Genomic DNA, 12,511 nt, shown 5'->3' with positions numbered 1-12,511 from the left:
GAAATTAGTATTGTGCTTTAAGAACATGAAATTATTTCATACATATAGGCAGACAAGGGTCCCATATTCTGCGTCTGTACCAGTACCCTCGATGAAAGTTAAATTAAATAAAAAGCAACGATATAGCGAAGAAGGCAAAGTTTCAGAAACTCCGACAATAGTCACACGGACAATACATTAGTACAATAAGAGCCTAAATTGTCGGAAGCATAGTATACTACCACGATAAAAAGCGGTGGCATTGAGATATGAATTTACTAAGCAGTTTTTAGATAAATCTTGAAACGCAACAAAAGTACCCGCGTTACCCAACCCTATCTATACCCAACCCGCAAAAACATTTTAAAGTGGTATTCATGCAAAATAAATAGAAGCACCTTTTATGCAAAATAAATAAAAATAAACAAGAATTTGGCGATATTCAACTCTCAGTGCCTGAACAGCCTACTTATTCATTTTCTTGCCACGCGCATGCTTTTCAAACATGTTTCTGCCTGATCATGTGACTGAGCATGCTTGGCAGCATGTTCGGACGTGACCGGGCACGTTGTAAACAGATAGAGGATCTGGGTCCTCCAAGTTTGCTGCGTTACATACACGTGCTGCTGCGAGGGTCAGGTCGACGGAGGAAGAAAAAATATAGGCGGGAGCGTTACGCCACGCAGCCAGTCTTGGCAAGCGAACGGTCCGTGAAGCCACAGTGGTTGTCCAACACGTGACTCCTTGCGTCGAGATCGCGGAGCGAGAAGCGATATCTGCTGAGACGTTTGGTTCCCAGTAGTTATGCCAGCAGTTTCTATTCGGTGCGCGCTTGCTCAGCGGCCCTGCCATGGCTGTGTGTGCAGGGTGGAAACACTAAAATCAACCACGCACTTCGACGTGCGATCACCTGTTGGGCCGACGGGTTCGGCTTCAGTCGCGTTGCGGTACGCCCCCTCCTGTCCTTCTTCTTTCTCCATGGCCAGGTCTCTAGGAGGTGACTCAGCACTGTCTCACAGCTTTATTTTACCCAGTGTACACCGAACTCATCGTATAAAAGTTTGTCATGCAAGGATTAGGGTACGTAGAATTTCTAATGTATCCAACATTCTTTAGAAGAAGAATCAGTTAGTGTTAACATAATTTTACTGCAGTGATTTGACTGGGCCAATCGCAGGCATCTACTACACCGCAGCCATCATGGGGCCAGGTGTCGGCTTCATCCTGGGAGGCATGTTTCTCGGCATCTACACTGACGTCAGCGTAGACCCGTCGAGGTGAATCTCGCAGCACGAATATACTAATGCCTTATGCCACTTGTAGACAGAGGTACATCGAAGACATTCTTTGCTCTTGGGAGTGAAGGAGATGTACTCTGCCCAGCGATTGAAACGCGAATATCGGAGTGCAGGGTTTCCGCGAAACTTAGCGAAAAGCAAGGGGCGCGATAGATGTGCGACCAACTTTGACGTGTCCGTGACGTATCGCAATTTGTGGCGCATCTTTTGGGCCCTTTGCTACTCACTAGGTTGCGCAAAAAAAAAGCTAAGCACCTCGACGTTCGCGTTTCAAGCGGTGGCGTACAGACGCTCACGTTTCCTCAGATAAATGGGTTCAGCGAAGCACTTCGCCGCGACACTCTTACGTGACTGATATTGCATTGACACCATAATACGACATCTAGAGTCTACTCACTTATCAAAATGCCCACCGTCAAGTGTTCAGCTCCTGCTATGCATTACGCAGGGAATGTGACGCGCACAGAAAGAAATCCGACTTTTTACTGTCGCGCACAGTGTCCCAGTGCTTGCAGTGCTATGGACACAGGCCTACGCACATCACTCGTGAAGTAGCGCGTCTAATTACGTCACTGCACGTGCGCGGGCTTGCACGATCCTTCAATTTTCTCCGTGGTGTTCAGCAGTGTTAGGTGTTGTTCTGGGCGCATTGCACACGAACACCTAGAATGTGTCTCGGTGTAACCGCCAGACAGTAAAGCAGCAGCAAATATTTGGGCGCGGAAGATGCGGAAATTTCCGTTTTCATCAAAGAAGCGGGCAAGCCTGGAACTGCTGATTTTGCAGGTGCCTCAATATATAATTTTCTGGTTCACCAACTATGCCATTTATTCCAGGTTATTTGTTGTCATTGCACTAACATAGAACAGTCACAAACTTCGGCGTTCTTTTTTTTTTGGCAAAAACAGTAAGGGTGTAAAGGATGCTTCCTGCTTGTTGAAAGCCCCTTTTCACACTCGTTAGCTAAACAGTGTTAGTAGCTTTCTTTCTTTAGAGATCAGTAAGCATTTGTAGAAAAGAAAAAAAAAATTTCATCTGTCTGTCTTCCACTTTGTCCGACTCTGTGGTGCCTTCAAGAGCTTGTGTTATTCAGTAAGTGCTTTTTTGTGCAAAGTAATTTCTGCGTAAAAGTTTTTGAGGGTTCTATTTTCATTAGGATACCTGTAAATTCTGACGTGCAGATGGTCAAATCAATGTTTAGCCAATTCAATATTTTTTGAAGTATTGCTAAACTTGCTCAATGTTGGAGGCCATAGAAAGATGTGATTCAGAGAATAAATGAAGTCATGGTTCTTGCCTAAGTTAACACATAGTTTCTCTAAACATCACTCAGACACGTTGTCAGTGAAGTCCTGTATGGAGTAGTTGCGCGTATTCCTTCATTGGAGCGCCGACTACTTTCTTTTTATGAAGCATGGGATCATTGAGGATGTGTTTTTAAATTGCTGCAAGAGAATGTTGTTTTGACATGTACTCTGGGGAAAAGCTAATACAGGATTGCCACTGACTGATCGCACGCACTATATTGAGGTTTATCCTGACCTATATATACATGATATAATCATTCGTCGAAAAGTGAACTCATCTGTTCTTACGGCCTAATAGCTCCTCTCTCGTTTTTTCCCCTCAGCTCTTCTATGTCGTGAAATTAGTCTTTTCATGTTATTCTTCATCCGAGGAGGAAAAAAAAAAAACGTCCCACGGAGTGAGGTAAGCTGAGTAAGCGGCGCTGGCACCTGACCTCTCTCTCCGTGCGACTTTCTTTTGCTTCCTTGGATGGAGAATGACATGAAGGGTCTGATTTCACGACGTAGAAGAGGCGAGGGAAAAAAAAAAAACGAGAGAGGAGCTATTAGGCCATAAAAACAGGCGAGTTTGGAAAATGTTTCGAAGAATGGAATCGCAGAATGAACAACTGTATTACGTGTAATGGAGAGTACCGCCGGGGTGATAGGGTTGTTTCGTAAAAAAATAAATAAATACATAGCTTTTTCCAAAGATTTCGGGTTACTTCTGGGTACCCCACCGTATGCTGCGACTTAACACTGCAGAACTTTGTCAATTATGCTTGCTGCTTGGAATAACTTTTTTGTTTTTCAGCAGTTAGTGTAACTGAAAACGAAAGAACACGCCCACCATTCACGCTAGAACAAGCGCTGAAAAATTCTTGACTTGAGAGCCTGTTTCACCTACAAAGTACAAGTTTGTGTTTTGCCCAAATAACTAATAGATGTAGGCGTGCAGAAGTACGTAAAAAGTTTGTTATTGAGAGAAAACGTTTCTTCCCGTTTAGGACAGAAGTTTGGACTTTCATTCCGATGATACTGCAATGTAAGGAAGGGATATGGAACTATTAAGTCTCTTTTATGGTACCGCCTATTGTGTTCTGAGTTCCTAGAGCAGCTATCTTCGTTTTACTATTGTTCGTCGCGTATTTATACCTCTCTTATCGAGTTTTTGTCTGTTCAACAACAACAACAACAACAACAACAACAACAACAACAACAACAACAACAACAACATCAACAACAATCACAATAACAACAATAATAACAATAACAATAATAACAATCACAACAACAGAAATTGTTGGGCTTCCTTCGCATATATATGAAAGGTTGTGCTGAGTGTAGGTCTGTTAAACATGTCACACACTAAACATTCCATGCATGCATCATAATACGCATAGATGTGATCCTGCTTGCCACGTAACATTGAGCGCCACCTTGTCGACGTCCACTTCACTGGCTTTACACCGAAGCAAAGTTCATGCTTAAAGAGTATACCTCGCAACGACTTCTAGAGAAGACGATGGTCCACACGAAGGAAGAAGGAGACCCAAAAACGATTATCAGTCGCCTAACCAGGGATGTCTTAATAGGGACGTTCACATAAATGTGACAAGTGCCACGTCGCGTCGCATATCTAGCGCATCGCATCCGTGCAAACAGCGGTAATGTGCTAGGAAGGTGCATGACAGTATTGCCACAGGACAGGCTACAGTTCGAGACGGAGTGAGTCGTCTTGTGGATTGCATGTAAACCCTCGCATATCGCATTGAGGCAGTGAGGGAAAGTGAGACGGGCTGCCGCCATGCATTCGCCTTCACTCACCGGCGCAACGCAAATCTCGGGAGACGGGTCCGGGCCTATTTTGGACAGAGAGAAATGCGCCCCATTGAAACGATGTCGCACAACGTTGCCGTGATTCGCTAAGAAATGCCATACGCTACCGTCGCGATAATGTAAACGGTGCTGGTGTCTAGCCTCAGACATTCCTGGGTACAGGCGTGCCGGAACACAGCGAAAGACAGTGGTGGTTTGAGAAGGTGTTCGGCTCATTGTTGTGTGGGGAGTAGGATCACATGTCTGGGTAGCACGTTGGTCAGCCCTTGTTCTCGATGAACCTGAGACTACGACACCGCTTCTGTGGCTCCCGGCCGAGGTATGCCCCGTTCTACCGCCGTAGACCAATTTATTCATCGTCAAATTTTGAAATAGCCAGATGCGCTGTTGCGGCTTGTGCAGCATCGGCCTGTCGCCGTCGAGCAACGTGTGGATTGGTGCCTGGTGGATCGGCTTCGTGATTGCCGGCTTTTCGGCGCTGATCGTCAGCTTTCCTACGTTTGGCTTTCCAAAGAGGCTTCCGGTCGCCGTGGACCCCCACAAGGCACACGAGGTGGACTTCCGAGCGCTGAAGGGCGACACGGTGCAGGTGCGCCTCGCCCACATGCCCAAGGCCGTGTTTTACCTGCTGCAAAACTACACCTTCCTGTTCATCAGCCTGGCCGCCACCGTCGAGTGTGAGTCGACTTCGAGAAGCCGCTGGTTACATAGGTCGCTGCAGCCCAAGCCGGTTTTCGCTCATGACTCATCAATATTTTCGCAAGCTGCGTAATCACGCTCCCATCACGCGCTCTCACACTCGACGGCGCTCACTCGCGTTCACAGTCCCCGCCATTCACACTCACCGGCAGCCAGTCACCCTCATACTTGCGTTCAGTTGCCTGCACTTACTCACATACGTAATCATGTCCACCATGTATGCTCGAGAAAGACTGACATTGGCAGGTACATTGAGACATTTACACAATGGACCACTGTCGGAGGACCTCTTGCTAGGTGCGTGGCCACAGAGTTGGCAGACGACAGAGACAATACGTGCACTTTCACGTTTCCTAGGTGACACGGGCCTAGACTCACGCCTGTGATACCAGTTGTGTAATGTGTCATTCACCTTGTTCCTCCCATTATCATCCCCCATTGTGACCCTTTTTCTTCCCCTCTTCCCCTTCCCTTACGTAGAGTAGCAGGCCAGATGCTCCATTATCCGGCCGACCTCTCTACATTTTCCATTCATTAAACTACTTCTTCTTCACGTCCACCATCACCAACTTACTGTCGCTCACGCTCAAGCTCTCGCCCACGCGATGTGATTGTCACCGAATTTTTTTCTTACTGGCATTATCGGACACTCACTCCTGTTCATACGGACTTCCGCTCAGAGCCTTCGTCGCTCACTTACACTATATCACTCGTAAGCGTCCACTAGTGCACTCTGATGTATCCACTCAGTGCACTTGTGAGTGAGTATGCCGACCTTTGCTTAGTCGAGGATCTTCGAGTAAAAGCCAGCCGACGTGGTGGCCAATCGGTTTTCGGTGCTCTGCTGGCCGAGCACGACATAGCGGGTTGCCTTCCCGGCCGTGACCAATGCATTCTAATGGAAGGAAACCAGCGGCACTTTCGTGTACTGCCCTTTCTGGGCACGCCAAACAATCTCGCGTGGTCGAGGTTTCGGTGTATCCTACAGCCCGTGAGTTGCGTTGGCAGTCTAAGATAAGGGTTTGCGTCGGGAGTTGCCATCTAACAACATAGGAAGTAAAATCACCATGCTCGGGATTCATTACATTTAAATTTATTAGGTTTGTTGCAATTAAAAGCAAAACTCAATGTCTACCGTTTATTAGGGAGCCGGTTGCTTATTTGCGCTTTAATTTAAAAAGTAAGGAAAAATGCAAGCATGTCACGCAAGCTGCAAACTTAACGTCATGGTTCAGATACCCGAAGAAATGTAGTTTATGATACTGGGATGTCGGTTTTCGGTGGATAGCATATACAGTAACTTTATGCTAAAGGGCACAGCGTACGAGACTTATGCGAACCTGACTGAACTCGGTTTCTCTTGGTGGCTTTGTCTAGTGATTTACTTGGTTTGCCTGATATGTTCAAGATGCACTGCAGAGCCCTATTGAGCGACGAATACAGCGACAGTGTGCTAGTATTTTCGCGCTGTAGGGACGGTCAAGAACGCAGCAGCAAAACTGAGAATCACGGAACTAACTTTTTATAGAGCGAACTCATGCCCCTAAAAGCAAGTAACTATAATATCATAACTATGGCGGTGAACACCGTCGACGATCGTCGATAATCTTATCTCAGCGTCAAGCGCGTCGGCTTTTATAGAGGAATCGTCGAACGTTCCAGCGTAATCGCTGGTGCCCACGTGTATTCCAGAAAGAACTACACAATTTGTGCGGCGCATACCATCAGGTTATACTAGTATCGGTGACAACAGACAACGGATAGAACCATCAATGACATTCGACAAACTTCGGATTCATTTAGGCACGTCCTGCGCCGAGCGATAACATATAACACTAATTAGAGCGTTTTAGCCTGTCCGCTATTCCGGTAAACGGGAGCGGTTCAGGCGTATTACCGGATGTGCGGGGGCGTAAACGTAAGCGGCCAGAGCGGTGCAGTCGCCTGGTAGCGTAGAGTTCAACCAGACAAACACAGGGCTAAAATTGCAGTAACTCACTATATCCTGCTTCGCTGCTAGTGCAAATTTTTGGCGGCGGCGTAATTGTGAACACGGTTACGCCACTGTCGAAAATTTACACCAGCAGCTAAGCAGAATACGGTAATTAGCGTTGTGTTTTGTAGTTGACCTTAGCGCCACCAGCTGGCGCCACAAATCTGGCCGCTCAGTTTGGCGCCCCCGCTAAACCGGAAAACCGCCCGCGCTTTCCCGAATACCGGACACGCTAAATGTCTCTAATGTCTCTATTGTTAGCCGGTAAAATGCGGTCACCGGACGCAGATAAAGAGTATGCGTGTCAGTTTTAATAGAGCTATATGCCGGGAAGTTAAGATCGGTGACGCTTTAAAGAAAATGTACATGAAGGACAGAGTCAGTGTTATTTTGCAAGCAACGAGGGCACATTTTTAATTTTATTTATGTTGCTGTCCTTCGCGTGTCGTCGAAATCTACAAGGGGTCGCCCATTTTTCCTGCAGTGATGATTGGCTCTGGCTACACGAACTTCGTCACCAAACTGTTCGAAAGCCAGTTCGGCATGACTTCGTCCGGAGCAGCACTCCTGCTAGGTGAGAGCAATCAGTAGTTTCTGTCTGAAATTACGAGCAACATGACTTCATATATCCTATACGAACCCTAAATGCGACCCAAGGCAGTGTTGCCAAAGGAGGCTTACGTTTTGGCTTCCACACAACAGCCTTATTCAGTCCCGTGACTTGCGTAAAAGAGGCTTCCGCCCAGGAGGCGTAACGTCAATTTTCTAACGCAATTTTCACTTTCTAACGCAATTTCTTTCTCGCCCAGACAAGACGTTCTCCAAATCGCTATTTAAGTAGCTCGACTTGGCCGGTCGATTACGGCATTGTAACGGCGACCATTGAAATACGGCAAGAGGGAGCCATTTTCGGAGTTTTTTTGGAAAAGGGAGGAGCACTGGGACGTGTACACACTGTAGCCTAACTCGCAGACTGCAGCCTTAAGAATGCTAAGGCAAAACCTGAGGCAGCGAACAATATAAGTAAGACAGCAGCGTGATAGGAGCTAATAGAGCGTGTCCACGGCGAACTTCATAACGCCACCCCTTCTGCAAACGATGCCTGTTAGTAGTTTTTAACGGAAGAAAGAGCATGTATGCTTCGAAGAACGAAGATTTGTTTTCATGTTTCAATACTTTCCTCCGACTTGCCCCGTTTTCTTATCGGGAAAAACCGGCTGAGGCCTTGGAATGAATGAGCAGGGAGATAATGGAGACTATGGGACAGAAGCTGAGGTAAGGGAAGGCATGCCACCACACACACACACACACACACACACACAAAGAAAAACAATCAAGCGTACAATGCACTTTGCCTCGTCATTCTGCCCAAGGCTGCCTTGAACTGAAATGCAACAGAAAAGCGGCGCCAGAGTTTAAGCGCCTACGCTCTATGAATTCAGTGAGTTCGATTTATTCATTTGATATACATTGACTGCAAACACGGTAGCTTTGTTTTTCTGGTGCCAAAATTAGAGGAGAGGGATCAGCGTAAAACCTATGGAAATATCTTCTCTAAAATGCATGTTTTTTTAAAGATCTATTGGCGATGGATGGATGGATGGATGGTATGAGCGTCCCCTTTGAAACGGGGCGGTGGGTTGCGCCACCAAGCTCTTGCTATTATACTGCCTAATGTCCTACCCAGGTTAAACAAGAAAAACAAAACACTATGAATTCCCACGACAAAATTTTCTGATCCCCTATTGCGAACTTTGCTTTTGTACGTATCGGTTTTTTGTCGTTTCCCTACTTTTTTCCCACCAATACTCCAATCGCCTCTTACTAATGCCTATTGCGGACATGTTTACTTTTCCACTGCTCTCGCTGAACCCAAGGGCTTCAAGGAGGCCAGTGGTGCCTAGATCGACCACTGTGTAGACGTCTTCACATTCTAATAAAACATGCTCCATAGTTTCCCTAGCTTTACCGCAGCAAGCACATGCTTCTTCTTCCTACTTATATGTCGGTTTATAGGTGCGTGTTCTAAGGCATCCTGATCTCGCTTCGAAAAGTAATGAGCTTTACTTTGAGTTGTCATAAATTGTTTCTTTCCTGATTTCGTTTTTTCCTCTTAAGTAGTTACTCGTGGCAGATTTCTTTTCCATTGTCGCCACCCATGAGATTATTTCAGGCTCTCTGACTTTCCGCTTGACGTTCTTTGTTTCTGTGTTACCCACCCTGCAGGCCGCATACTTGCTGGTAAGCTTCCTAGTCCTTTTCCTCCACTGTGAATCAATTTTTTTTCCTACACAGACACCTCAACACTCTCCCAGCCCATTTACTTTTTTCCATATTCCTCAGTCGTTCTTCATACTCAATTTTACTGCAAGCTTCCCTCACTTCAAAACTAGTCCAGCCTATATCACCCTGCACAGCTTCATTTAAGTCTTCCCGTGAGCGCCCAATGCAAGGCGACCCACTAACCTTTGGTTCCCGTCGAATCCTGATTGTACCCCTGATTTATAGCAAACAATCGCATTTCCAAAAGTAAGTCCTGGGACTATTACACCTTTCCACATACCTCGGAGGACCTCCTACCTATTGTATCCCCATAGCGCTCTGTGCTTCATTATGGCTGCATTTCTCTTCCCCTTTACTGTTATGGTTTTTCCCTGTGTTTCCATATATCCATTGCCTTCGTTTATCCATATACCAAGGTATTTATATTCTGTTACCTGAGGTATTTCTTGGCCCTGTATCTCCACTGTCTGTTCACTTTTTTTTATTGAGTACCATAACACCTGATTTTCTAACACTAAATTCCAAACCTCGATTGTTGCCTTTCTGTCCACAGATATTAACCAGACGTTGCAAATCACTTTGCTTGTTAGCTAGCAACACAATGTCGTCCGCATAAAATAAACCTGGGAGTTGCTGCTCTATTACTGTACCCGCCTGTTTGTATGAGAGATTAAACCCGATATTACTTCCTTCTAGAGCCCTCTCCATCCTCACCATGTACATCATAAACAGCAGTGGGGATAAGGGCACCCCTGCCTCGGTCAATTGTTGATATCAACTTTCTCCTCGGTCCTCCCTTCCAATTCAACGCAAGCGGTATTTTCTAGGTAAATCTCTCTCAAAAGCTATAGACAATCGTCACCTAAGCCTTCCCCTTCCATAATATACCACAAAACGTTGCGGTCTACGTTGTCATAGGCTCCCGTAATGTCTAAAAACGTCATATATAACGGTCTGCTTTCTATTTTTGATATTTCAGTACACTGGGTGTGAACAAATAAGTTCACATTTAAACGCCTACCTATTGTGTAGCCATTCTGAAGTTCTCCCAAAATGCCATTATTCTCTGCCCATGCTTGCAGCTTTAATTGATTGCCTGCATTGCTAGCCTGTATATGACCGATGTAATGGTCAACGGTCTATGCGAGTGAATTCTGTATTTCTCCCCCTTATCTTTGCAAATTAAATGCATTCTATTTCGTCGCCCACTGTCTGGCGACTCCAACTAAATGCTCGACCACCAGCGACCGCGCCGATAACAGCTCATCCAGGTTGAAACTTGAAGCAAAAGAGGGCGTCCTACGATGGAATACGCTGAAGGCCTCGTAGTTCTCAAATCGTCGTGATGCCACCGCGCGCAAGTCGAAAAAAGAAAAAAAAAACGAAAATGTGGATGTCGAAAGATTTGTTGCGTACCATTGTGCGTGTCAACGCGGTGGAATGACAGCAATGTGCGATTTCACATTTTCGTTAGAGAAGCAGACGACGCGCATCGGATAGAGACTTGATGAAATGAGCGCTACGAATACGCGGACGAAAGAACACATGTACGACAGACAAGGCGCTACTTCCAACTAAATGTTTTTTGAAGAAACAGAACTTTAAATAGATGCGACCATGAATGGCCCAACGTGACATCACCACCTCCCTAGCTCTTCAGAAAAGCTATCTCTTTTTCAGTAAGCGTCACTGAAGGGGAACTAATGCACGTGCCCTCGGCCTTAGCAATGTAAAAGGCTTCCAATATCTCGCGTTCTAGTCTATCTCTAGACCATGCCAGAAACCTTTCATGGTCCAGAAACCATTCATGGTCGCATCTATTTAAAGTTCTGTTTCTTCAAAAAACATTTAGTTGGAAGTAGCGCCTTGTCTGTCGTACATGTGTTCTTTCGTCCGCGTATTCGTAGCGCTCATTTCATCAAGTATGCATAACCAACTCACCCACATCAAGCTTCTACTACATCGGATAGAGACTTGGATAAGAAACTTCGCCTTGAGAAAAGGTGGCGACTAGCGGTACACTGGTTTGCTCGAAACACTTCACTCAGGACTTCTTTCTTCCCGGCGAGCAGAACGTTATTTTCAATATCTTGCTGCCATTTCAAATCGCTGAGCATGCTTTGTTTACCTAGGCACTTTGATAAATCATAGTGATGTACGTTAATTTTTAGGATTAATTTGTTTTTTTTTTCGTTTATATCTATCGGCCGTAGGATCAGTGTTACTAGTGCTCTAAGTCGCATGATTACTCTTGCTAACGTACTTTTTTCTGCAGACACGGTAGCAGGAATGAAAACTGCCTCGGGACGTTTGAAGTTGATCATGGCAAGTGTTATGCCACGAGGCGGCATATCGTTTTCATAGCGTGCTTTGGTTTAGCAGTGCAAGCGGAAGATACTGTGTTTTCATTCAGGGAGTGAAGTTGTCAGTTGATTTGCTCGCAAGATTTTTAGAAGCAAGAGCAAACAACCCTCGTTCCATTTTTGGAGTGGTACACTTGCGAACAGCCCCGATAGTGTCTTTCCCGATGCCGTGCACACGGCTATATTCAATTACAACTGATTCGATTCGTTTCCAAGTCATGCACTTACAGCAATAGAAGTGACTTCGCCCAAAAGAAAACCTTCGGTAAATATTGAAAACCTCTCAGAAGAAACTGAACTTGGTCCGATTGGCTGTTATTCACTTCCCGCGTTTCACTCGGGTTTTGAAAAATTCTACGGGCAGCGAGTGCCTGCCGTGTTCGCAAGCCCGAGCTCTGTGCCTGGAATGATTGAGGTCACAGCGCTGGATTCACACGGACAAGAAAGACGACAGGTCGTGCGCTAACTAACAACTTATTTTATTTCCGAAGAGCATGGTACTATAGCGACAAGACGAGTAGAAATAGAAGCACGCGCGAACCAACATTTTACAGATATGCACTTTCATCTCTGCTCGGAGTAATCGATGGGGCGCCGTCGCAGTACTGAGTACTACTCGCACTGCGCACTTTGAGCACTAACAATTAAGCATCAGACAACGGACGCAGGCGACCTTATCGCACGTATCAGCAAACTACAGAAAGGAAGCCATGGTCCCGACTCCCAAATGGAACTCTCTTCTTTGTTTTTATCCCCAGACACAAAGACCAG

At 45.8% G+C, this 12,511-nt stretch overlaps 1 protein-coding gene across 1 annotated transcript in view; it reads left to right on the top strand.

The window, feature by feature from the left end:
• Window positions 1-12,511, top strand: part of LOC135914617 (solute carrier organic anion transporter family member 4A1-like) — a 58,951-nt gene that overhangs the window by 22,826 nt on the left and 23,614 nt on the right. The window contains exons 4-6 of the mRNA XM_065447543.2: window positions 1,157-1,256; window positions 4,805-5,079; window positions 7,579-7,668. Coding sequence (XP_065303615.2) covers window positions 1,157-1,256; window positions 4,805-5,079; window positions 7,579-7,668 — 465 coding nt within the window. The remainder of the gene's footprint in view (window positions 1-1,156; window positions 1,257-4,804; window positions 5,080-7,578; window positions 7,669-12,511) is intronic.

Source organism: Dermacentor albipictus, chromosome 9 (genome assembly GCF_038994185.2).
Source record: "Dermacentor albipictus isolate Rhodes 1998 colony chromosome 9, USDA_Dalb.pri_finalv2, whole genome shotgun sequence".
Taxonomy (NCBI): domain Eukaryota; kingdom Metazoa; phylum Arthropoda; class Arachnida; order Ixodida; family Ixodidae; genus Dermacentor; species Dermacentor albipictus.
This window is presented reverse-complemented; position numbering and strand designations above follow the sequence as displayed.